Source organism: Bos mutus, chromosome 10, assembly GCF_027580195.1.
Source record: "Bos mutus isolate GX-2022 chromosome 10, NWIPB_WYAK_1.1, whole genome shotgun sequence".
Taxonomy (NCBI): Eukaryota; Metazoa; Chordata; class Mammalia; order Artiodactyla; family Bovidae; genus Bos; species Bos mutus.
Window position 1 is genome coordinate 48,031,177 of NC_091626.1, and position 25,163 is coordinate 48,056,339.

General features: G+C 37.1%; 1 protein-coding gene across 7 annotated transcripts in view; it reads left to right on the top strand.

The window, feature by feature from the left end:
* Positions 1-243: 243 nt before the first annotated feature.
* Positions 244-25,163, top strand: part of DTWD1 (DTW domain containing 1) — a 94,281-nt gene continuing 69,361 nt past the window's right edge. Inside the window, exons 1-7 of one of the 7 annotated variants that reach the window (XM_070377876.1) lie at positions 521-535; positions 3,131-3,268; positions 4,875-5,193; positions 9,300-9,443; positions 11,659-11,908; positions 17,229-17,470; positions 18,788-18,927. In XM_070377876.1, the coding sequence (XP_070233977.1) occupies positions 4,930-5,193; positions 9,300-9,443; positions 11,659-11,908; positions 17,229-17,470; positions 18,788-18,808 (921 nt within the window). In that variant the 5' untranslated portion in view covers positions 521-535; positions 3,131-3,268; positions 4,875-4,929 and the 3' untranslated portion in view covers positions 18,809-18,927. Of the gene's footprint in view, positions 536-3,130; positions 3,269-4,874; positions 5,194-9,299; positions 9,444-11,658; positions 11,909-17,228; positions 17,471-18,787; positions 24,062-25,163 lie in introns of those variants that run through there. The other 6 variants (XR_011465652.1, XM_070377874.1, XM_070377877.1 and 3 more) reach the window with 6 other exon arrangements.

Consider the following 25,163-nt stretch of genomic DNA (forward strand, 5'->3'; position numbering starts at 1 on the left):
CGACAACCGCGTCCTCCTTCCGCGGTCCCGGCCAGTCTCACGAGGGAGCTCAGCGCAACGCTGGCGGGATGTGAGGCCAGGCCTCACGGAGCAGGGTTCTGGTTCTCTATCACTTCTCTCCGGAAAAGGGTGACACCACAAAAAAAAAAAAAAAAAAAAAGCTGGGGCGGGACTTTGCCTCTAACCCCTCACGGCGGTTCTCCCCGCCCGTTATCTTTGCCAGCGGAACCCGCGCTGAGCCCGGGCCTAGCAACGGCCTTAGCAACGTCCGGGCTCCTCCCTCTGGTGTCGCCCGGAAAGCGCTCCGCCGCGGCCAGGCGGGACCAGGGCCGGGCGAGCACCTCGGGCTCCGGCGGAGCGGAAGACGAGTGGAGCTGTGCGAGGACTCGCGGGCTGTGCAGGTCTGAGTCCCACTCTGATCCCTCGTGCGGGTCTCAGCGCTTCTGTGGGGACCGGGATCTGGCCGCAGCCCGGCAGCTGCGGGAGTGGACGCTTCTTGGCCGGGCCCCGGTGGAGGTCGTGCTGGGTGTCGCTTGTGAGTGGGGCCTTGGTCCCTGTGCGGCCGCTAGCATATTTAAAGTCTTGTGGGCCCTTTGGGGAAAGGGCGTCCAAATTTTTCCTCAAAAAAAGTTTTTGTTTTACCCCTAACAACTATTTTCAGTGCAGTCTGGCCCAAGAAAAGTCTGTTCAGGCAAAGTTAGTCCACTAGGTACCCTATTTTTTATTTTTCAGTGTTTGAAGTGATTTGCGGGACACTGGTTGTCACTGAAGGAGAAAATTAGTGCAGGCATAGTGTGCCATGCAGTGTATTTAAAGTATTTAGGTTATAAATAGGTAATAAGCAAAGAGGCTGCCCTTAAGTCTGAATTATTTCTTGGAAATGTAGGACAAGTCAGGAGGTTTATTAACACTGCGAGGTGCCAATTCCATGAAGTTGGATGATAAAATCACTGCTTGATTCAGAACCACAATATTTAAAATTTACTTCTCTCTAAACCCCAGTGTACTATGAAAAACTAAGGCAAGACAGTCTCTACCACAGGATGTGTGCTATGTGTGTGGGGGGGAGTGGTGGTGAGGAGGGCACAGGCTGTGAGCCTGTAGGAAAAAGGTGTTACCTTGAATCTTTAACAGTAGACCATTGGACCTGTACCTATGACCAAGTTCTTAAAAATAGGAAAATAAAATTTAAGTGGGTTTTATTTGGTACTGTTATGATCCAAAGTACAGGATAAGGAGTTTATATAATGTTCCATTGCTGTGCTGTGTGATCACTCGTGTCCCACTCTCTGTGACCCCATGGACTGTAGCCTGCCAGGTTCCTCTGTCCATGGGACTTTCCAGGCAAGAATACTGGAGTGGGTTGCTATTTTCTCCTCCAGGGGATCTTTCTGACCCAAGTATTGAACTCCTGTCTCCTGCCTGGGGATGGGGGGTGGGGGTAGGAGTTAACTTATTTGTAGCTAGGAGTCTTTTGCTTTATTATTTTGGAAAAACAAGAAAAAAATCTGCTAGGCTGCAGATTACAGGTAAAGGTTGTCAGATACTTCAGTAGCAGTTGCATAGTGAATGCTTCTTTTTCATAATGGTTTTGATTTAGTTAAGTATTTGTTGAATTCCTTATTCTGGAATTGCAGAGTGAAGGATTCTACTCTTGGGGAGTTTACTACTACTAGGAAGGATAGCTTAACTAAAAGGTAACTCCAAATTAAAATACATTTTCCCATGTTAAATATCTGGAACTAGTAATAAGCACATGAAAGCAAAGAGGTGAAGAGATTGCAATGGGCCATCTAGAATCCTGACTTTGAGACTAAAAATACAGGATTATATGCAAGGTAGAATTGGTACAACTTGATTGAGTAATTAATTTGTGTGGTAAAGAGGGTAGAAAGAGAAAAAAATTAATTTGTTTTCAACCCAAGTTGCAAAATGACAGGTGCATGTCTAGGTAAAAATATTTGTTAGTTCCTTAGGAACGAAGTCTTTTTATGTTCTCAGTAACCCCCACAACTCCACTTGTATTTATCACACATATTTGATGTTAAGATGTATGCTCTGAAAGTTTTGAATCATTGTGTGTGCAATAAATGATTTGTACACATTAGAAACAGGTTGTTCATTAGGTCAGGATGGATCCCTGGTTCATATGGTTTTAGAGACCTTTGGAGGGAGCTCCCCATGACTTAGAACGGCAGGCCTCCTCTGTAGCCGCCTTATCTACATGTGAGAGTGTTTAGGGAAGGCAAGGCAGGGAGCCATAGACCTTTCCCTTGCACCGTCTCAGGGTGTTTGTGTTGTTTGATTTTTGTAGAGAAAGGACTTATAGGCTCTGCTAATTTGGGGCTTCCCTGTTGGCTCAGCTGGTGAAAAACCTGCCTGCCAATGCCGGAGATGCAAGAGATGTAGGTTCGATCCCTGGGTCAGGAAGACCTCCTAGAGAGGGTAATGGCAACCCACTCGAGTATTCTTGCTTGGGAAATCCTGTGGACAGAGGACCCTGGTGGGCTACAGTCCATGGGGTTGCAAAAGAGTTGGACACGTCTGAATGACTAAACAACAAAAAAATTCATTTAGCTATATGGACAGACTGCCAAGTGGAATCCATGAGGATTTTTCTGAGGCATCTCAGGAGGAGTGCGCTTTGAGGCTCCAGAAAAACTCACCAACAGTTTTCCATTAAACGTCAAGCAACTGCATTGACTTTCATGACACCATTGGGAACTGCATAGTTCCCCACTAATGCTGGGCCCTATAGTGGCACATGCAAATCCCTGCATGGCTACTGGAATACCCAGGGAAGTGGAGTCAAATTGAATTAGACCACTCCAATTGCTTTTTTAGGATGAGCCCATGATCTGGATAACTCAAGACTATTGCAGCCTAAAAATGTTTTTAAGAACCTCAGGTAATTGTAGAACAAAGCCAAACCAAGAGGATTTAGGGACCAATTAGTTTCCTGAGTTCAGTGATGAGACCTCCATTGGCTTGTGAGAATTGACCTTTTGTTGGCCAGAGAAGGATTTGTGGCTCTGATTTCTGGAGACTAATAGGATCTCTTCCTAGATTTTTAAGCCTTCTCCTGTTCTCCGAATGACTTTTTGATCTTAGCCAAGATGTCTTTACCTAGATTTGTAGATGGACTCTAGAATCTAACCTGCAAACCATCTGAAATTGTGTGCAGAATACTGCATCTTTAAGTGCATTTACTAGAGAGAAGGTCAAAGACTCTCACGCAGTCTTAAAAGCATCTGAGCCTCAAGGAAAGGTAACAGCTTAATATCCTGCACTCTCCCAGTCATTGAGGGCATACTGACAAAGATAAAAGTCATTTTTAGGAAGGTGATTTGGAGTAGAGATCACATAATGTTTTCCATTCATGAGGCAAGAGGAGGGATGGGACAATCATTTTTAAATATCACTTTGTCCTAGCAACCCAAAATGTAAACCCTTACCTAATCAGTACACATCAAAAATATTTATTGTATTTTGGCTTTCCCCTTGGATAAATTTGGCAAGTGTATTTTACTTTTCCTTCAATGACCAACATCTTTTTTCTTTGCCTTTCTTTATTGGGTCCCAAGTTCCCTGGCATTTACAATCTCTAAAAAACTCCTGATGGCTGATTAAATTAGTATCACTAACTTCTTGTTAGTAAATTATATTGTGTATTATGTTCCACTGGACTCTTTGTTCACTTTCATTTTGGGAAACCACAAAAAGTTCCCTGTTTCTGTCACAGCATTTCTCCTCTCAGTGTTTGTACTTGAAGTGCCTGGAGTCTCATAGTTAAACACCACAATACCATAAGGCTTTAGGTTATGAGAATCATTTTACAGCTCTGGAATGCATATCAAATTAAGAGGGCCCCAGTCTCTTTTTCCCTCTAAGCATATTGTACTTACAAAGTATTTGAACAACAGTTTTGGCAACCATCATCCTCCTTTGAACGAAATATTTAAATGAGAAAGCCATTTTACTATTTTATCTCTAGACCTGAAGACTGAATGGTGTATATTTTTGAAAGCAATATGAATTCTTAGAATGGGTGAACACTGATGTTACTCTGTAAAATTTAACATTTATAAGATTACACTTGAATCTTTATGTATATGCCTTTATATTTTTGTAGGCATATGTTTCACCTTTTGAGATATTTAAAAAATTATAATTTAAAAAATTATAATTGGTAGTGGATGCCTCTCATTTTAATGGATGTTTAGTTATATTTTTATGTGTGTTTTAATTTATGTTGGAGAGAATTACATCTTTTAGAACATAAGCAACTAAATTTTACTGATTTCACCTTGTATTTTTTTCAAGGTTCAGACTGAGAATTGATGTCATGTCAGAGTGTAATTTGATGTCATATAATAACAAGTGAAAGTCAGAGCTTGCAGGGTTGAATACATTCCTGGCTGATACTAACATAAAAACATTACATTCCTAATATAGAGCAAAAGTACTGTTTCTGGAGCAAAAATAGTCACTGAGAAATAAAATGTTTGTACCTAAACTTTATATTTGAAATCATTTTGCTGGGAGACAACCTTCCTATTTTTATGGAGGGACTAGCTTTAAAGGGTCTACCCTGGAGAATCCCAGGGATGGGGGAGCCTGGTGGGCTGCTGTCTGTGGGGTCGCACAGAGTCGGACACGACTGAAGCAACTTAGTAGCAGCAGCAGCAGCTTTAAAGGGTAATTTTTTTTAGTTTATTGCTTTTTAATATTATATCTTAAAGCATGCTAATCTAGTGGTTTAAAAACTTATTAACATTTGTTAGTAAATACTAAAGTCTGCACACAGTTGTGAATTAAACAGTGAGTGAAATGTTTTGTTTTTTATTTTGCCCCCCCCCACTTTTTTTTTCTAGTGCATCTACAATATGTGTTTTAGAAATAAAAGTTAAACTTTGATTTGAATGAAAAATGTCTCTCAATACACCTGTATTTCTCAAAGAAAGGGAAGAAGATACTTCAAAATTTGTGGAAATACAGCAGTCACAAACTACATGCATAGCTGCAGAAGATCCTCTTCAAAACTTATGCTTAGCATCTCAAGACGTTCTTAAAAATGCTCAGCAAAATGGAAGATCAAAATGTCTCAAGTGTGGTGGTTCAAGAATGTTCTACTGCTATACATGTTACGTCCCAGTTGAAAATGTACCTGTTGAACAGATACCACATGTGAAGGTTGGTGAGAAATTTAATTATTTGAAAGTAGAATTGATTTTAAAAACACATCTGATATATCCCTACTCTAATATAACTGATAAGCTTGATAAGTAACATCATTATGAAAATTAATTAGAAAGTTTAATCCTATAGACCTGTAAACCTATTTTTCCCCCCTTGTTTCTAGAAAAAGAGACATACATTGCTGAAACACTTGCATATGAGATGAATACTGTTGTTTTTAATGAAATCAGTTACCTTTTAAAATAAATGATTATAATTCATTTACAGCATAGAAAAAATGTGGTATAAACATGAAAACTACAAGAGACAAGTTTACAGGCTGCATGAAGGAGCTTCAAAAACCACCTCAGGGCCTTGGACTGCCCTTGAGAAGAAAACATATTCTGAAGGAAGTAGGGTTGATATTTGCTTAGGCAGAATTGTGAGTTTAGCCTCATTCTATATGTGGAGATGGAGCACATGTCAGTGACCAAAACTAAACTAAACTGAAATTGAAAAGACTAAGGCCTGCTCATTGGGCTGTGTTACGGTGATTTAACGCCAGATTTAAACAAGTTGATTTGAATTGATTGCTTACCTTATACTTTTTGTTGCCTATCAAGACTACTTTTGTATAGATAAACGGTCTGTAGACCATCATGTCTCTGTAATCAAAGACTTAGTTACGTATATGTTAACTTGTCTAACAGTGACTCAAACTTTAAGTTAAATGGTTTATGAAATTTGACTGCTGCCTATTAGGACCTTAAAGAGACCAAATTCTACACATGGATTCATTAGAACTTGCCAATAAGAAAATAAGTTTAATGTGATGATAAGGTTCATTTAAATTTCAGGTAAGAACAATACTTTGAAACACTCGTATTTTGTTACTTGAATTGCATTTTAGCTTACATGTTACCTTGGCAAGTCCATGATCTGCTTAGGGGTCTAAAATGGAAAGTTTACTGGCCAAGAATAAATAAGTATAGAATCCAGTAAGCTTTATAGTTACCTCAGAAAAACTAAGAGCTTGAGCACAATAATTCTTCTAAAGTCTGCATTGTTGTTCAGTCACTAAGTCTTGTTCGACTTTTTGCCACCCCAGGCTCCTCTGCCCTCTACTATCTCCTGGAGTTTGCTCAAATTCATGTCCATTGAGTTGGTGATGCTATCTAACCATCTCGTCCTCTGCTGCCCCCTTCTCCTTTATCTCCCTTATCCCATTATCCCCATCTCTCATATAAGAATGTTACATTTTGAAGTATAGTTTTGGAGGTATGAACAGAATCATTTCATCTTTTGTTTATATCGTAGCCACATAAAGAAAATATCCCATTGAAAGTTTTATCTTAAGATATATTTTGTTCAAAATGATTGGTGATTGGAATAATAAAAGTTAATAATATAGGGCTAATATTTTTGTAGAAATTTAATAATTGAGTATTGTTTTTTAAATCCATGACCGAATGTCCACTATTTTAATGAAATGGCTAAAACACTATACCAAGAGTTTGATCAACTCTAAATGGCCTACTGGATGGCGCAAAATTTTCTGAAGTGTTTTATTTTAATTACCATACATAAAATTTTGTGTTACTACGTAATAAAAAAATCTAAAAAATTTTCTAGTTTTGACTTTATTTTTACAAATTGTTCAGCATTTGCTTTTAGATAGCCTGCTTTGGAAGGGAAGATGACAACATAATGAATAAGTACCTCCCAAGCTATAAATTTTACTCTAGGAATTAAATTCATTAATATATATCTTTTTAATGCAGAAGAAAAATTTTTTAATGTCATGACAAATTCATTAATTTTTTTTAAAAGTCATGACAAATGTCTTTTTTTTTTTTAAGGCGAGAAAAGGTCATCAGATAAAAGCTTCATCTTTATTAGAGTACTAGAATTGAAAAGATTCTCTTTGCGAAGGTTGATAATCACATGGAAAAAGGCTAGAGTTTTCTGCTAATTGTATTTTGATAAATATGGGTAGAAAGTTTTATGGTAAATCTCTCATAGGAAATACAGATGTTAGAGAACAGATTGATGGTCTTTAAATGTTTGAAAACAAAACATCTCTACTTGAACTGGGTCTGGTCAACTTTAGTAGTATTACTCTGTACCCTGTCATTGTTTAAGATATATCTTCTTTTAAAATGTGTGAACTAGAGCACAAACATATATTTCTGTATTTCCATGACTTGACCTGTGTCTGGGCTTTCATAGTATAATTTTCAGGCTTACTCAGGGGAAACTAAAGATACCTGGATTGGCTCCAAAAATACTTCTTGAGCACAGATATTACATAACTGTTTTATACTTGTAGATGTTAGTCCATGATATGCTAGTTTCATGATTTGTGAAATACAGTATAACTTTCAGTCCTGCATTCTTGATTTAAATGATGTCCTTCAGAGATAGCCAACTGATCAGAAATGTTGGTCATTGCCTTTGAAATTTTCAGCTCTATTCATCAGCTGTATAAGAAAGTTGGTTTTATTAGTATTAGAATACTTTGTCATGATCTGCTTTTTTTTTTTTTTTCCTTTCTTCTTTCCTGCCTTCCCTGACTAAGGTAATGCTGAGCTACTACTGAAAGGCCCTGGGGAAAGGGAATGTAGAGTAGCATCAGCTGGGATTGAGTTCCATGAAGAAAGTCTGATGTAGAGTTCAGCCAGAGGTAGACTGATGTAAAATCATTTGTGAACTGCCTACTTAAATGGTGAATTTTCTATCACTCGAAGTTGATTTGATGTTTTGAAGCAGTTGCCTTCAAATTATAAATGATCACTAGGCCTAAGTGAGAAGGTAGGAGACATCGGGTTTGAAAGCCTGGATTGAAAACTAGGAATGTTTTCAATGTTATCTGGGATGTTTATGGCCCTTCTAAGATATATAGCTTCTTCTTTCCACATAATGCCAACTAACCTATAGTAATAGATCAGTAGTTGCCTAGGACTGTGGGTGGGAGTTGATGAGGTAAGGGGAAGGAGGAAAACACAAGAAGACTTTTGGGGATGATGGATATGTTCATTAGCTTTATTGTGGTGATGAAGTCAAAGGTGTAGCGTATATTAAAACTCATTTGATTGTACACCTCAAATATGTGCAGTTTATTGTTTCAATCCTATTTCTTTAATAAATCTGTTCTAAAAAAAACAAGATAGTTTTGTACTCCAGGCTAAATAGCTGTTGCCCCAGAGTAAATACCTAGAATGTTGCCTTTTAGTGTGGGCTGGGAGCTGGAACAGTACTTATCGTAACAAATAAATCATTTGAACTCTACAGCGAAAAATCTGTCCTAGAGAGAGAATTTCTCATATGATGGGAGAGAGATGACTTGGCTTCTGTTTTCATAGTCATGGCTGAAGGCAGGATTCATACAAGCATTATACAGAAAACTAAACCAAATAAGTCAGCAAAATAATAGAAAAATCTAACTCAAGAAATTTGCAAGACTATTATTTTTGCATGTAGATATGACATAATTCATAGTAATTAAATAATGAAACTAAGGAAAATAGGCAAAATGATTTTGAAAAGTTATTTTTTATATAGAGTATACCTCCTGGAACCATTCTGTTAACTCTTTTTCCAATTAGTAATTAATTTCACATGCTGAGAATCATGATGTTAACATTAAAAGATAATACCTTTGACCTCAAAAGATGTTTTGAGGAACAAAATTTTAACTTGAATTTTAGATCTAAAACTTTTGCCTGAGCTTATATTTCTTTTTAATATAAAATTAACAGACCTGAAAGTTTATAGGAATTATGTAAAATGTTCTTGACACAGATATTTGAATGCAAGGAATAGGACTCGGTCCAATGTGACAAATGAATATGACATTGGAACATTGCTATAAGAGTCTGTTAAATGAGTTGAAAATAGTTCTAGTACATGATTAACAGTATTGAGAAATAAATTTGTGTTTGCTTTATGACTTAACTAGTCTTAGTATTCTGTTCTAAAAAAGTATGACTTTCAAACTATAAGTGTATTTATAGGAACTTAGTGTGAGCTTGCTGTTTAAGCTTTAAAGACCATTTTTAATAACATAAAAATTAGAATTTTCTATTTGTTTTGTTCATTTTTCTTTTTTCTCTAAATTTTAGCTACCATTGAAGATTGACATCATTAAACATCCGAATGAAACAGATGGCAAAAGCACTGCTGTACATGCAAAACTCTTAGCACCTGAATTTGTAAATATTTATACATATCCGTGTATTCCAGAATATGAAGAAAAGGACCATGAAGTAGGCAGCTTATTTTTTTTTTTTTTACAGCTTTTCACATTGAATCTAAATATGAATTTTAAACTCCCTTGCCTTTCTAAACGTACTTGAACATAATTTAATATTTAATGGTCTTGGGTTAACCTTCTGTAGCCCTTAACAACATACAGTTTACTTCATTAGTATCTTAAAAGAGCAAATGATCCTAGATGTTAGGCTTTTTTGAGTCTGTCTTTCCACTTTTACTAGTTTGCGTTATTTCTTCCAATTTTTACTCTTTGCTAGTATTACTAGACCTGCTTTTACTTTTCTCCTTTTTCCATTCTTGTTCATACACTACACATAAAAACGCTAATTTGATACAAACTGAGAAACCAGATTACGAATGTTGAAATTTCTCCAGAAGAAAAAAAGAAAGACTAAGCTAGAAGGATTTTTAGAAATCCTTTCTAAATTAAAAGCTTTAGTACATGGCTTTTGTGATATTTATTTTGGCTACTGAGAGGCCTTCCTTGCTCATTTCTAGATTCTTAATGGATTTTCACCTAGTTGAAATGGTCACATTAGTGACAACAGGTCTTTACAGCTGGTCTTGTTGAAAAGTGATGTTGCTATAGATCTCAAAAAACTAGGCCTTGAATACTTCTGAAAGAAACATAAACACCTCTAGGTCTCTTGGGAGAACATTTGTTGGTATGGTAAATCTAGAAACAAAAAATCAATGCATTCATTTGTTTAAGAAAAAACTAGGTAAGTTTTTCCTTTCCTATCAATATATTGTAATTTTTGGTTGAATTTATATAGAAAGTTGTGTTTGTAAATGATATCTGAGTTTGGGATCTAGGAATGTATTTGTATTTCCTTCTTTGATCAGCTAGATATCATGTCAGTTACATAGAACATAGTGTAGCTAGGTAATATAAAAAGACATGATGTGCTTATAATCTAAGAAAACTAAGAAGCCCTGAACTTTGCTAGTTGGGTATGGGGGAAAGGTAGGTGTGCATTGTGAGTGTCTGAAAAACCTTATAACATTGAAGTTTATAAATTTAAGATTTTAAATTTTAATATTTATTTTTCATATTAAAAATGATAATCTCCACTCAAAAATCTTTGGAAATACGGAAAAATATGGAGGATAAATACCCATGATTCTATCAACATTTATTCATTTAACAAATATTTGCTGGGTGCCTGCTTTGTGTTAGGAGTTGTTCATACCTTGGAGGTTCTACAGTATATAAGGTCTCAGTAAAAATATGCTGAAAGAAAGGAAGTACCATAATTCACTGAGTAGTTCCTTAACAGATTTTTAAAGTTTTCACTGTAATAAACATACTTTAACATATATTCTGGGTATTGTGTGTATGTTTAGAATTATTAAGATAAATTTCCATAATTGAAATCTCATTTGGCTAGAGAGTATGAATATTTCAGGACTCTTGACGTATATTGCCAGATTGCTTTCACAGAGTTACGTTATTTAAACTTGACATCAGTAATGGCTTTAAAAGCTTATTACACTGTTTCCTCCAGAGAAGGCAATGGCACCCTACTCCAGTACTCTTACCTGGAGAATCCCATGGATTGAGGAGCCTGCTAGGCTGCAGTCCATGGGGTTGCTCAGAGTCAGAGACAACTAAGCAACTTCACTTTCACTTTTCACTTTCATGCATTGGAGAAGGAGATGGCAACCCACTCCAGTGTTCTTGCCTGGAGAATCCCAGGGACGGGGGAGCCTGGTGGGCTACCGTCTATGGGGTCGCACAGAGTTGGACACGACTGATGTGACATAGCAGCAGCAGCATACTGTTTCCTCACCAGCACTGGCTGTATCATTTGTTTTCTCTTTGCTTATTATATAGGTGAAGATGCTATTTAATTATCAAGCACTTTTCAATGGTTCTTTTACAAAGTACCCCATACTTTGCCTTTTATCTTATGAAACATTATAGAGTTTAGTTTTTTTATGTAAGATACAATTAACCTGGTTTCTATCAATAAGTGAATAACTTATTTTAAAGTATAGAAGTATTTCTTGGTAGTATATTATGATTATAGGTTACTAAGGAAGAACCAAAAACTTTACCATATATGTATTAAAGAGGCACATATACTAAAACCTAATGCTTTTTTCTCAGATACTCAACATAGTTTTTCCTCTTGAAGTTTTAAGTCTGAATTTATTAATTTTGAAGATCATAGCACACTACTAACGTAAGCTTCTTTGCTTTAGGTTGCACTTGTATTTCCTGGACCTAAGTCTGTTTCAGTAAAAGATATTTCTTTTCATCTACAAAAAAAGAGTCAAAATAGCATTAGAGGCAAAAATGATGACCTTGATAAGCCATCCATTAAACGCAAGAAAACTGAAGAACCGGATTTGAATGACAGCAAGTGCAAAGACACAACACTGAAAAAAATTGTATTCATAGATAGCACCTGGAACCAAACAAACAAAATATTCACTGATGAGAGACTTCAAGGTAAATAAGAATAAAAATGTTGCATTTATTTTTTTGACTTCTCCTTCTCCCAACTTTCACAAACTTCAGACCTACTGATGCATTCAAGAAGAGTTGCATTGCCACCTTTGCTTTATTTTTTCTTCTCTATTATATGTATCTGTGTGTACTTAGATATGTATATTTTTGGTTGAACCATTTGAAAGTAAGTTGCAGGCTTTACAGCACATCACCCTTAAATATCTAAGTATACATCCTTAAGAATGGCGTAATTGCTATACCATTATCACTATAAGAAAGTTAGCAAAAGTTCTATAATCTTTAGTCCAAATTTACATTTCCCTAATTGACCCAAAAATATCTCTTGTAGCCTTTTGCCTCTGATACAGCATGTGAACTCAGATTCCATTTGGTTATTGTCTCTTTAGTCTCTTTTAATGTAGAACAGTTCCCTGTTTTTGCATTTTATGACTTGGGCTTGTGTGACGAGGACAGGTCAGTTGTCTGCTGGTTTTAATATTAGATTCAGTTTAAATATTTTTGTAAGGATACTTCAGATAAGGATAAATCCATGGTTGTCTACAAAAATTGTACTTTATATATGTTGTTTTGATATAATTAATAGTAGCATTCCCTTTCAGAAATGAAGCTGTTTAGGTGATTAGTTACCCTATTCGTAGCTAAAGTTGTATACATCAAATAAGAGGACATGGTGTACCTTTAATAGGTGATTAGTTACCCTATTCGTAGCTAAAATTGTATACATCAAATAAGAGGACATAGTGTACCTTTTTCTATTACTGCTGATAACGTTAATTCCTTGATTAAAGTGGTGATTGCCAGATCTCTCCATTATAAAGTTTATTTTCTTTGTTGAAATTACTAGTAATCTGTGGGGTAATACTTTTAAGACACTGAACTGTTTCCCAACTGCTTTTTACAAAGTGGTTTTAGTATTTATTGATATGTGTGTGTGTGTTAGTTGCTCAGTTGTGCCCGACTCTATGACCCCATGGACTGTGGCCACCAGGCTCCTCTGTCCATGGAGTTCTTCAGGCAAGAATACTGGAGTGGGTAGCCATTCCCTTCTCCAGGGGGTCTTCCCGACCCAGGGTTTGAATCTGGTCTCTTGCATTGCTGACAGACTATTGCCTAAATCAGTAATTACATTAAGGATTACAAAATGATGAAATTTTAATGTTATTATTTCCTCTACATTTGTTTGCTGGCATTCTTATGTAAAGATGAGCTTTTCTTTTTTTCTCTCCTTTTTCCTGTCTCTCCCACCACCTCTTTTTGGGATCATTGTGGTCTTACGGATTTCCTTTTCATTCAGTATATTATAATCTATCATGATTGTATTCTTTTTGATGCCCACATTGTCTAAAATTTTGCCATTGGTAACATTCAGGTCCTTTGTGGCATGGCCTCTTTAGTCTTTCTGGTACAACAAGCTGTCCCAAGTTCACTTGTACTTTTTTCCTGCCCCGGACCTAGAATTAATTGTTTGAAGGAACTATGGTTCTTTTAATGGGGAATGTTATTAGAAACCAAGATCTGATACATTTATTACTGCTTGTATATCATTGCTTCAGTGGACAGAGCCAAGAAAAATAAATAGCTATGTATTGAGTTCACATGAATAGTTCCAATTCAGATTTAACATTTCTTTCTTTTTTTTGTTTGTATATATTTCTTTAGAATGAAAAGCTTAGTTTCTAATAATTAATGGTTTAAAGAGTTGCTTTACTTGCCCAAATAACACAACTAGTAATATGAAGAATATTACCTGTCTTGTTCGCTTGTTCCTTACTCAGTTCTTTAGGCTTTCTCAGTAGTTTTTTTTAAAAGCTTTGGGTTTATTTCTGGCTCTTTGGTGGTTTTATTTGTATACCATATATGATTAGAGAGCAGGAAAGTTACCCAGTTGGTTTTAAGCAGTTTCCAAATCAGTTTCAAACTGGAAGAGCTTCTCCTGGGCAGTTATTAAAAATGTACATCATGTAGAAAAGAAAGTGTATGGCACTTTTTGGAATCTTGTGTTAATTAGTCTCAAGCTTAAGTGAATGACAATACTAGATTTAACTCACTTAATTTATATAGTTTATACCCCTTCAAAACATACATGTTAGTAAGATTTCTTTGTCATTCTGCTTCTCTCTGATTGGGTGTATGTGTGTGAGAAAGATAGACAGAGACAAAGAAATGGTGTGTTTGTGTTCTTGTGTGTTTCTGTTCTTGTGTGTTTCTGTGTTTGGGAAGGGTGTATATATGGAGAGTGACTGCAAAAAGACGACAGAATAAGATTTGTAATCTTATTGCTAATGTTTGATTGATGAAACCCTAAAACCCTGCTCTTTGGAGTATTGCCTGCCATATTCCCTTGAATAGTTACAGTTGCACGTTACCCAGTTTGAAGATTTTTCCTGAGCCATTTTCTTTAAAGTACCTTATATGGTAATGGAAAGGATCGAATGAAGGACACAAGTGGTATTAACACTTGAAAAAAATTATAAAGGGGATTATTGAGGTACAATTTAAATCTGTTAAGCCTTTGTGCTTAAGGCTTCAAATCACATTTGGACAAAAGTTTTCTGTTATTCATTCTCAGATCACATAGAAAGTATCATATATTTCAGTTCTGTGCTACATCAGAATTTTAAATGGATTTCTTAATTCCTTCAAAATCATGAAATAAACAGATTTCTAGAGTCATTTTTTTCTGCATGTCCTACTTCAACCCCTGTCCCTTCTTGACTCCTCATTGCACCACAGGAACTGTTTAGGGCTCAGCATATTTATTATCTCTATATGTGTGTGAAATACCAGTTTCCAGATAAGCCAAGTTACTTCCACAAGAAACAACCCTTGTTTGTTATAAATCATTGCCGTTAGGTTTTAAAACATTTTATCATTTGATGGGATTAAGCTGAACAACTAACTCTAAATTTCTATTTAAACCCTCAAATGTACTGTATTAGAATGTTTCTGTTTCTCTTATTATGAATGCTGAGATTACGAATCCTCTTAACAATGTAACATACTCTTTTGCCAAACTTTACAGAGAAATAGCTGTGAATGTTTTACTGCTCTCAAAACAAAACATTTGAAGTTTGAGTGCCTAATTTAATCATGAAATGTAAGCCTGCAAGTGAAGAGTGGCATAATGTTCTTGAAGATTCATCATTGAAAGGCTTGGGGGAATGCATTGGGGAAGGCTGGTGTCTTTTTGTTGGGGAAGGAGTCCAAATTACTAAAACTAGCATTCATCTCACTTCGATAAGTGGTGCTGGGAAAACTGAACGGCTGCATGTAAAAGAATGAAATTAAAATATTCTCTAATACCATATACAATAATAAACTCAAAATGGATTAAAGACATAAATGTAAGACAGATACTAGAAAACTCCTAGAGGAAAACATACGTGTGTACACATATACACATACACACAATAGAATACTACTCAGCCATTAAAAAAGAATGAAATCTTGCCATTTGCAGTAACACGGATGGACTTGAAGGGCATTATGCTAAGTGACATAATGGAAAGACAAATATTGTATGATATCAGTTATATGTGAAATCTAAAAAAATACAAGGATATAGTAAAAGAGATGCAGACTCACTGATGTAAAGAACAAGCTGCTGGATACCAGTGAAGGAGGGGCAATATAGGGGTAGGAAAGTAAAAGGGACAAACTGTAAAGTAAGCTATAAAGATGTATTGTATGGCACAGGGAATACAGCAAATATTTTATAATAACTATAAATGGGGTTGGAGAAGGCAATGGCACCCCACTCCAGCACTCTTGCCTGGAAAATCCCAGGGACGGAGGAGCCTGGTAGGCTGCAGTCCATGGGGTCACTAAGAGTCGGACAGGACTCAGCGACTTCACTTTCACTTTTCACTTTCCTGCATTGGAGAAGGAAATGGCAACCCACTCCAATGTTCTTGCCTGGAGAATCCCAGGGACAGGGGAGCCTCGTGGGCTGCTGTATATGGGATCACACAGAGTCGGACACAACTGAAGCGACTTAGCAGCAGTAGCAGCAGCATAAATGGGGTATAACCTTTAAAAATTATGAATCGCTATGTTGTATACTTGTAACTTATATTGTACAACATACTTTCAATTAAAAAAAGATTTGCTTTTTTTAGATTATTAGTTTTGCTTTTTTTTTTTTGACTTGTAGTTTTTTCAGGACTCAAATTTTAAACTCGCCATTTTGTTTCTAAGATTGTAGCTATTGTTTACTCATTTTCACTACTGTGAATGTATGATTGTGTGAATATACTGAGGTTTATTCAGTCTTCTGTTGATGAAACAATTTATTTCTGGTTTTTGCTACAGCACTACAATGTGCTACTATTACACACAGTGCTACTATGAACATTCTTGCACATGTGCAAGCTTCCTCTAGGAAACATACCTAGAACTGGAATTGCTGTTTTGTTACGTATAAGAGTGTTCAGTCTTACAGGACGATGCCAACTATTTTCCAAAGTGTGGGTATGCAAGTTTATACTCCCATCATTAATGTGCAAGAATTCCTATCAGTTCATAATGCCTCCTACCATTGTGTCGTCAAATGTTGGATACTTGCCAATAGAGTGGGTATAATATGGTATCTGGTTGTAGTCATAATTTACCTTTCACTAATGACTAATTGGGTTGAGCATCATTTTGTTTGCTTATTTGGCCGTACAGTACTCTTGCCGGGAAAATCCCATGGACGGAGGAGCCTGGTGGGCTGCAGTCCATGAGGTCACTAAGAGTCGGACACGACTGAGCGACTTCACTTTGACTTTTCACTTTCATGCATTGGAGAAGGAAATGGCAACCCATTCCAGTATTCTTGCCTGGAGAATCCCAGGGACGGGGGAGCTTGGTGGGCTGCCCTCTGTGGGGTCGCACAGAGTCGGACACGACTGAAGCGACTTAGCAGCAGCAGCAGCAATCCTGTTCTGTGAAATATCTATGTCCATTTTTCTAGTGTTTTGTTTTTCTTATTGATTTGTAGGAATTCTTTATATATTCTAGAATATATATACTTATGTTTTGAAATATCTTCATGCAGTCTCTGACTCATCTTCTAAATTTCTTTATGGTATCTTTTGAAGAACTGAAATTCTTAGTGTGGAATTTATCCATCTTTCATGTTTTAGCACTTTTTTTCCTTTTAAAAATCTCTCTATATATTTCACCATGACAAGGCTGTGATCCAAAAGATGCTTGCTTCTTGAAAGGAAAGCTATGATAAACCTAGACAGCATATTAAAAAGCAGAGACATCACTTTGCCAACAAAGGTCCATATAGTCAAAGCTATGATTTTTCTAGTAGTCATGTTCGGATGTGAGAGTTGGACCATAAAGAAGACTGAGTGCCAAAGAATCGATGCTTTTGAATTGTGGTGCTGGAGACTTTTGAGATTCCCTTGGACTGCAAGGAGATCAAAACAGTCAATCCTAATAATAATCCTAATAATAAAGGAAATCAATCCTGAATATGCATTGGAGTTACTGATACTGAAGCTGAAGTTCCAATACCTTGGCCACCTCATGCGAAGAGCCGACTTATTGGTAAAGATTCTGATGCTGGGAAAGATTGAGGGCAAAAGGAGAAGGGGGCAGCGGAGGATGAGGTGGTTGGATGGCATCATCAACTCAATGAACATGAATTTGAGCAAACCCCATGAGATAGTGAATGACAGAGAAGCCTGGCATGCTGCAGTCCATGGGGTCACAAAGAGTAAGACACAACTTAGCAACTGAACAACAACAACAGATGTCAATTGTGTTTTTCCCTTTTTAATTATTATGCATGTAATTAATTTATTGTTTTTGTAGTATTGTGTTAACAAAGACCTTGAGTGCAGTATTGAACGGAAGCCTTGTGGAGGTCATTCCTATTGTGTTATATTCTGTTGATCATTGTCTTTTAAATGGCAGGTTTAGTCAGTTTATATTTGCTGTGAGTATTGATTTAGAATAAAATATGATTTTTTAAAAGCAAATTTTATTGTGAGTCTGAGTGTTGGTCTAAGGTGCTAAAAGCCTTCTGAGTTTGTTGACATCTGAGTTGTAAGAGATGAGAGTGAAAGTGAAAGTGGCTTAGTCATGTCCGTCTCTCTGTGACCTCATGGACTGTACAATTCATGGAATTCTCTAGGCCAGAATACTGGTGTAGAGCCTTTCCCTTCTCCAGGGGATCTTCCTAAACCAGGGATCGAACCCAGGTCTCCCACATTGCAGGCAGGTTCTTTACCAGCTGAGCCACAAGGGAAGCCCAAAAGATGAGAGTACTATTGTAAGATTTCATGAGTCATTTCCGCTTTAAATATTTAGGAGCACAGCATTAGCTGACTGTGTCCCCAAGGCTCTGAAACACAGATGTGACAGCTAATGAAACAGCTCTAGATACTCTATACATGAAGAGAGAGCCAAAAAGTGATCATCCAGTAGCTTTAACAGTATTAAGAACCGTTAACCTGCCGATCTGGTCTCAGTGAGTTTCAGAATGAATGATGTCTTAAAAATGTCAATTTATCAAGGAAATGAAACTCTTCTGAAAATTGGTGAACTTAATCCTGTCACAGGTTAAAGTGGAAAAAGACATTGGTAAATAGATGACAGAGATGACCATCTTAAATGTTAACCACTTGTAACCCATTGGTGTAAGGTCTGAGACTTATAGATAACTGTCATGGATAATATTTCATCCTGTGTTTTGTATTGCTTCTGTATATATCTTAATACATTTGAGAAAATACCCTGTTTGGAATTGGGATTGAAGAAGTCTAAAAAAAGAATCCTTAAAATAATTAAGGGAAATCATTATTGTACCATACTCTGTGGTTAACAAGAAATACCTATATATTTCTTATTTGTTTTTGGCAGGGTTGCTACAAGTTGAGTTGAAAACAAGAAAAACTTGCTTTTGGCGCCATCAAAAAGGAAAGCCAGATACCTTCCTTTCCACAATTGAAGCCATTTACTACTTTTTGGTAGACTATCATACTGATATATTAAAAGAGAAATACAAAGGACAATATGATAATCTTTTATTTTTCTACTCTTTTATGCACCAGTTGATAAAGAATGCCAAGTGCCCTGGAGACAAGGAAACAAGAAAACTTACCCATTAGTTTTTTCAAAAAAGTTACTTATGTAATTTTATTTTGCTAAAATCAATAAAATTATAATTGTGCTTTGTTTATTCCTAGGAAATATTCATGTGTAATGTCGGTAAGACCACTTGAAAAAGTAAGGTTTTATTTATTTTACTTCATATTTTTTAAAATGAAGATATTTCTAAGGGAATTTTCAGAGATAGTGTTGACCAAAAAATTCATTTCAGAATTCACTTGCTCAAGTTTGGCAGATCTAAATTTTATTACTATATTTTAATATAATAATGTGTTATTTTATATCTATGTGATATAATTAGATATTTCTTTAGAGATCTTCATATCTTTCCACCTATACTCACAGAATCTCCTCAAGTAATTTGCTCAAGGTTGATGGCAAACCTGGGCAGAACTAGAATTGTAGCTCCAGTCCATAGGGCTGTTTCTTTTAAGTCCATATTGCCTCTGATGGACTTTTTTTTTTTTTTTAATCTGCATCTTTTTTAAGGAGGAATTGTTAATAATCACATCCTGTCTTAGGGATGGACATATGACCCAGGTTAGCAAGCAAAATGCCTAGTGATTGATCCAGGATAAGTACATGTTTCCTTTTTGATAAGTAATATGAATGTTCAAGGAAATAGGGACTGTTTTTCTTAAAGCAGTATGGTTCACTGGTTAAAAGCATGGCCTCTAGAGCTAGACTACAGACTGTAGGGCTAGACTATCTAAATCTAAATCTCAGTTTTCATTTTCCACCTACCAGTCACTTGTCAGTTGCTTGATTACTGAAGAGACCAGTAATACGGTAGGTATTTTAGGATGATACTGAGGTTTAGCTGAGTGAATGTATCTATGGGGCTTTCAGTAGCACCTGGCATATAGTAAGTGCTATACATGTGTTTATTCTTTTTGTTTTATGAAATTGTGAACTAAGCATGATGTATATAACCCTAGAGCTACTGGTGACATCTCTGCTGCAGGTGGCAAAACTTTGCCTTAGAATGAAGCCAGCAAAAGAAACAGTGGAGAGATAAAAAGACTTGAGTCCTGAGGACATCATTTAATCATCTAATCTAGCTGCTTGTGAATGGAGCCCTACTGTGCTGAATACCTTCTATTTGCCCTCTGGATCTGCCTTTCAGTCTTCCCATTCTGCTTTTTGCTCTGTGAGGTAGGTCCCCTTGTCCATTGGCTTTTGGTTGGGATCAGCAAACAGGACCAGCAGTAGGTTGAAAGTTGAAAATGAAATTGTGTTGTTTATCTCCTTGGCTGCTTTGCTGCCAGGTCACCATGGGTGGCTGTGTCCCTTTCCTGAAGGTCATCTTACCAGGCATCCTTTTCCCAGCAGTTATTCCAGTTCATTTCAGACCCATGCTTCCTCCTTTTACCCCTTTTCATTTACGTAGTAAGGTCTCCTAGGTGTTCTAGCCCGAAAGTAGGTCATTTACACCTTGGTTTTCCTAAACTCTGCCTGTACCTTTGTAAATAGTGATTTTTGTATGCTGTTCAGTCACTAAGTTGTATCTGACTCTTTTCCAGCACCACAGACTGTAGCCCGTTAGGCTTCCTTGTCCATGGGATTTCCCAGACAGAAATAGAGTGGGTTGCCGTTTCCTTCTCCAAGGGAATCTTCCTGACCCAGGGATTGAACCTTCATCTCCTGCAGCTTCTGCACTGGTGGATGAATTCTTTACCACTGAGCCACAAGGGAGGTATTTTTCTCAAAAGTCCCCACTTGAAGTTGTCCTCTTTATAGGATATTGACTATTAGATTTCACCCACGTGAGTGCTAGAAATAGTAATACATTTGCCGAAGTACACTCACTGGGACATGTGTTTTATGGAAAAAAAAAAAGTTGCAGGTAAAATTTGTTTGCTGCACTTTATATCCCCCTCTTAGAGATTCAAAAGGCACAGCATGAAAGTGCTGAAAAGTCCTGCAATAAACATTTTGAACTTCAAGTTAGTATTTCTTAAACTTTTTTTGAATAAGGAGTGCCTACTAACATACTGTGAACATAGATCTTTTGAAACATTGTAATTTAGAGCAGTCCCTAATTAATTTATCTGTGGCAGTTGAGGCCTAATGAGATTAAGTAACTTGTCCATAGGATCACACAACTAGTTAGTGGCAGAATCCTGTCTAGAATCTGGGACTTATGATTTGGGTCAGTGAGGTCACCATTTTATTACACTCTTCATTAAAAGGAATGTGGCTTATATAAAGTTTGAACATTATTGGCCCCAATAGTCTTAGCCAAATAAACTATCTGACTTGCCTATTAGTTAATAAGCAATAACTGACTAGCAGTTATTTTACAAGAATGGAATTAAAATGGATTTCTTCATGCTTAGGACTTGGCCCTGGGAACAGAGGAAGGCCTGAATTGATTTAAGCAGGGCCAAAGTTGGATTTCTCTGGGCTAAATTTGAGCTTTCCCGAGCCAAAATCTATTGCCATTTGACAAAATATAATTGTTAAAAGGGAGAAGGGAAAAAAACTCTTTTGCTCCTTATAGCTGTCTTAAGAAAGACAGCCCACATACTCCATAAGAGCCTAATTTATAGCTAAATCCAGAAAAATCTTAAATTCTAACCCCCAAACAATAATAGTACCTGTTGAACAATGAATTGTCTATACTTGTCTTGTTTTTCTTTGGTCTGAGGGACTGTAAAAGCCACCCTAATTCTTTACTCCTCCCTGTATTCATGGAGTTTTTTTCATCTTCCTTTGAAGTGTGTTCTCAAGTACTTTCTGGCCCGTATGTGTTTCCAAACATCTAGTGTATTCCCACTTTTGTGCTACTGCTGTCACCAAAAGCACGTACATGTCTGGCTTAGCTTCCTAGAGGGTGAGACATGCATGAAGCAGAGCCAAATTACCCTGGTCACCCTACCTGAATCCAGTCTTAGACTGGCTAGTAGCCAGTCAACCCACAGGTATGTGAACCATCCCAGCCAAGATCAGTAGAACCTGATACCTATCCGATTATAGATGTGTAAGCAAGGGATGTCCATTGTTATGCCTCTGAAACTTTATAGCTATTATTTTACAGCATTATGTATTTACAGCAATAGATATCTCATCTTTGAATATAGTATCTGACACATCTTTCTCAAGTGGCTTCTCACCTTCTTGGCCTCACTGTTTCCTAGGCCACCAACTACCTTGCCATAGCTATCACCCTATATAGTGACACTGTGTACTAGCAGGCTGGAGTGATTGCTCTGCCTCAGCTAGCCACATGCTCAGAATCTCTGGCCCATCCGAACACGTCTGGACTCAAGGAAGCATCATGCCACAGGGTTACCCCCAGTGATTGTCAAAAGGGTTAGATGATGCAATCTGGGAGAGCCAATTGTCTGCAAGACTTGGATCAATGCACTAGAAGAAGCTGTTACACAAATTCCTATCCTTTTTCGTGGACTATTTTGAGACACAGTTTTTCACCCTCTTGCCCAGAGTATGTACCATGTAGCTAAGCAACTGCACTGGCCAAAATATCAGCAATGTCTCTTCATGACTTAAATCATGAACCAGAAATGAAATACTATTTGGTTTATCAATTTGCATTTGCTTCCAGTCCTTGTTAGCCTTACATCTTTACTCTGACCAGCCTGGATTGCCTCTTCTAATAAAGTAATAGATTTAATTTGTGCCTCAGGCTCTCTTTTCTAGAGAAGCCAGGTGATGAGGAAAGCAGATTAAAGTATTGCATGAATGAAGAGGTTTAATAAAGTAATTGGGGTTCTCCCAAATATGGGGTCTGCTGGGGGGTGAAGGTCTAGAAAACTTCAGTGGAAGTGGATTACAGAAACATTCATTAACTAGTTCAGCCTGAGATGCTCCAAGTACTCACAGCTTAGTTTGTAGAAATGTGCATGTATTGCACAAAGCAGTCTTCTGATTTCCTTAATCTATCTAGTAGCCCTTTGATTTCAGTTGAAAGGCATCTCTTTAATCCCTTCAGAGGTTGTACAAAATGAGTGTATAGTTACACCCTTTACTTGTCTTTCCCATGTGTATGCATGTGTGCTCAGTCACTCAGTTATGTCTGATTGTAGCCACGTGGACTGTAGCATTCCATGCTCCTCTGTCCACTGGATTTTCCCGGCAAGAATACTGGAATGGATTGCCATTCACTATTCTGGGGGATCTTCCTAGGGATTGGACCCGCATCTACTGCAGTGGCAAGCGATTTTTTTACCTTGAGACCATGGTGATGGCAATACCCTGAATTTGGTCTTTGTCCTAAAGCTATATTTAATGATTCAGCATTTGATTTGGTGAAAACAGTTTCATTTTCCAGCCTAGACTCTATATTCTCTTTTAGTAATATTTGTATAGCCACTTCCTTATGTTTGAATTCGTCTTTCTGTTAGAATACCTTATAAATTGCAGTTCATAGCAGCCAGCTTATTCTTTCAAAATTCTGCTTCTAAGTCTCACTTGATGCCATGAGTGAATTAGGTACATTTTCTGTCTTCTGTTACTGCTGGTGATAATTTTACCAAATTTTTGCCTCCAAATGCTGACAGAAGACCCTTAGTGAAGAGTTTGGCCAAACTCTTAGTAAGCCTGCAATGAAGACCACCAGCCAAAAATCACCACTCATCAATAACACTTAGTGAAAGCCTCCAAATTAGAAAGAGGGGCCCAGTTAACAAGGAGGGGAGGAATCCAAAGGAAACAGAGAATGAAAGGAAAACTAAATATCTTAAAAAAAAAAAAAAAGTACATTGTATTCACAGGACATGAATGGGATAGTGTGAAAATGTGCTTGCTGAAGTAAAAAGTCAATACAAGAGTTGGAGGACAAAATATGACATAATGAATAGAAAATTGTAAATTCCAAATAAAAGTCCAACCTTAGTTTAAAGTGGCAATTGAAACTATAGGCTACCTGTTACATTGTATTTAATAAAAACCTTGAAGGGAAAGACATTTACTGATAGTGTGTATACTTAACAACAACCATTTGTTGTTAAGGAGAAAGTTAGGGATTATTTGTATATACCAGTTACCATAAATTCACAAAAAGAAAGATTATTAGCTAGGTGGAATGAGTCTGTTCATACACCTAATCTATTAATTTACACGGACACTGCATATTCATGTTCAGTTTTTAGTGGGGTTGCTGAGATGGACCAAAGCGCTACTCCACATTGTTTTTAACCATGTTTCTTTTTTTTTAGACTTGAGAGAATAAAGATTTGAGAGAATAGCATAGAAACATGTATGTTACCAATATGTAAAATAGGTGACCAGTCCAAGCTCGATGCATGAAACAGGGCAGTCAAAGTTAGTGCACTGGGACAACCCAGAGGGATGGGGTGGGGAGGGAGATGGGATGGGGGTTTGAGATGGGGGGAAACATGTATACCCATGGCTGATTCATGTCAATGTATGGCAAAAACCACAATATTGTTAATAAATTTTCTTTCTTTTAAATGGAGCATAATTACAGTATTATGATAGTTTTTTATATACATCAACATGAATCGGACCCAGATATACATATGTCCCCCCCATCCTGAAACCCCCCTCCCCTTTTCCTCCCTACCCTATCCCTCTGGGTTGTCCCAGAGCACTGGCTTTGGCTGCCCTGTTTCATGCATTGAACTTGGACTGGTCATCTGTTTTACATATGGTAATGTACATGTTTCAATGCTGTTCTCAAATTATCCCACCCTTGCCTTCTCCCACTGAGTCCAAAAGTCTGTTCTTTACATCTGTGTCTCCTTTCCTACCTACCCTGCATGTAGGATTGTTGGTACTGTCTTTCTATATTTCATATATATGCGTTAATATACAGTATTTGTCTTTCTCTTTCTGACTTACTTCACTCTGTATAATAGGCTCCAGGTTCATCCACCTATTAGAACTGACTCAGATGCATTTTTTTTATAGCTAAGTGCCAGAGTCCAGCTCCAGCAGCCAGGGAATCAACCTGAAGAGATGGGCGGTGTCGGCAAGAAACGAGGCAGCCTCTCAGTTTTCTTGGATTGCCTATTTGTTTCAAGCTTAAGATTCTCTTTTATACTTTTACAAAAGCATTAGCTCAGAGGTTTGACATTTTCAGTTTCCCCTGACCCAGATTTTTTGTCTCCATAAATCATTGTTGCCCCTCAAAAGGAGTTCC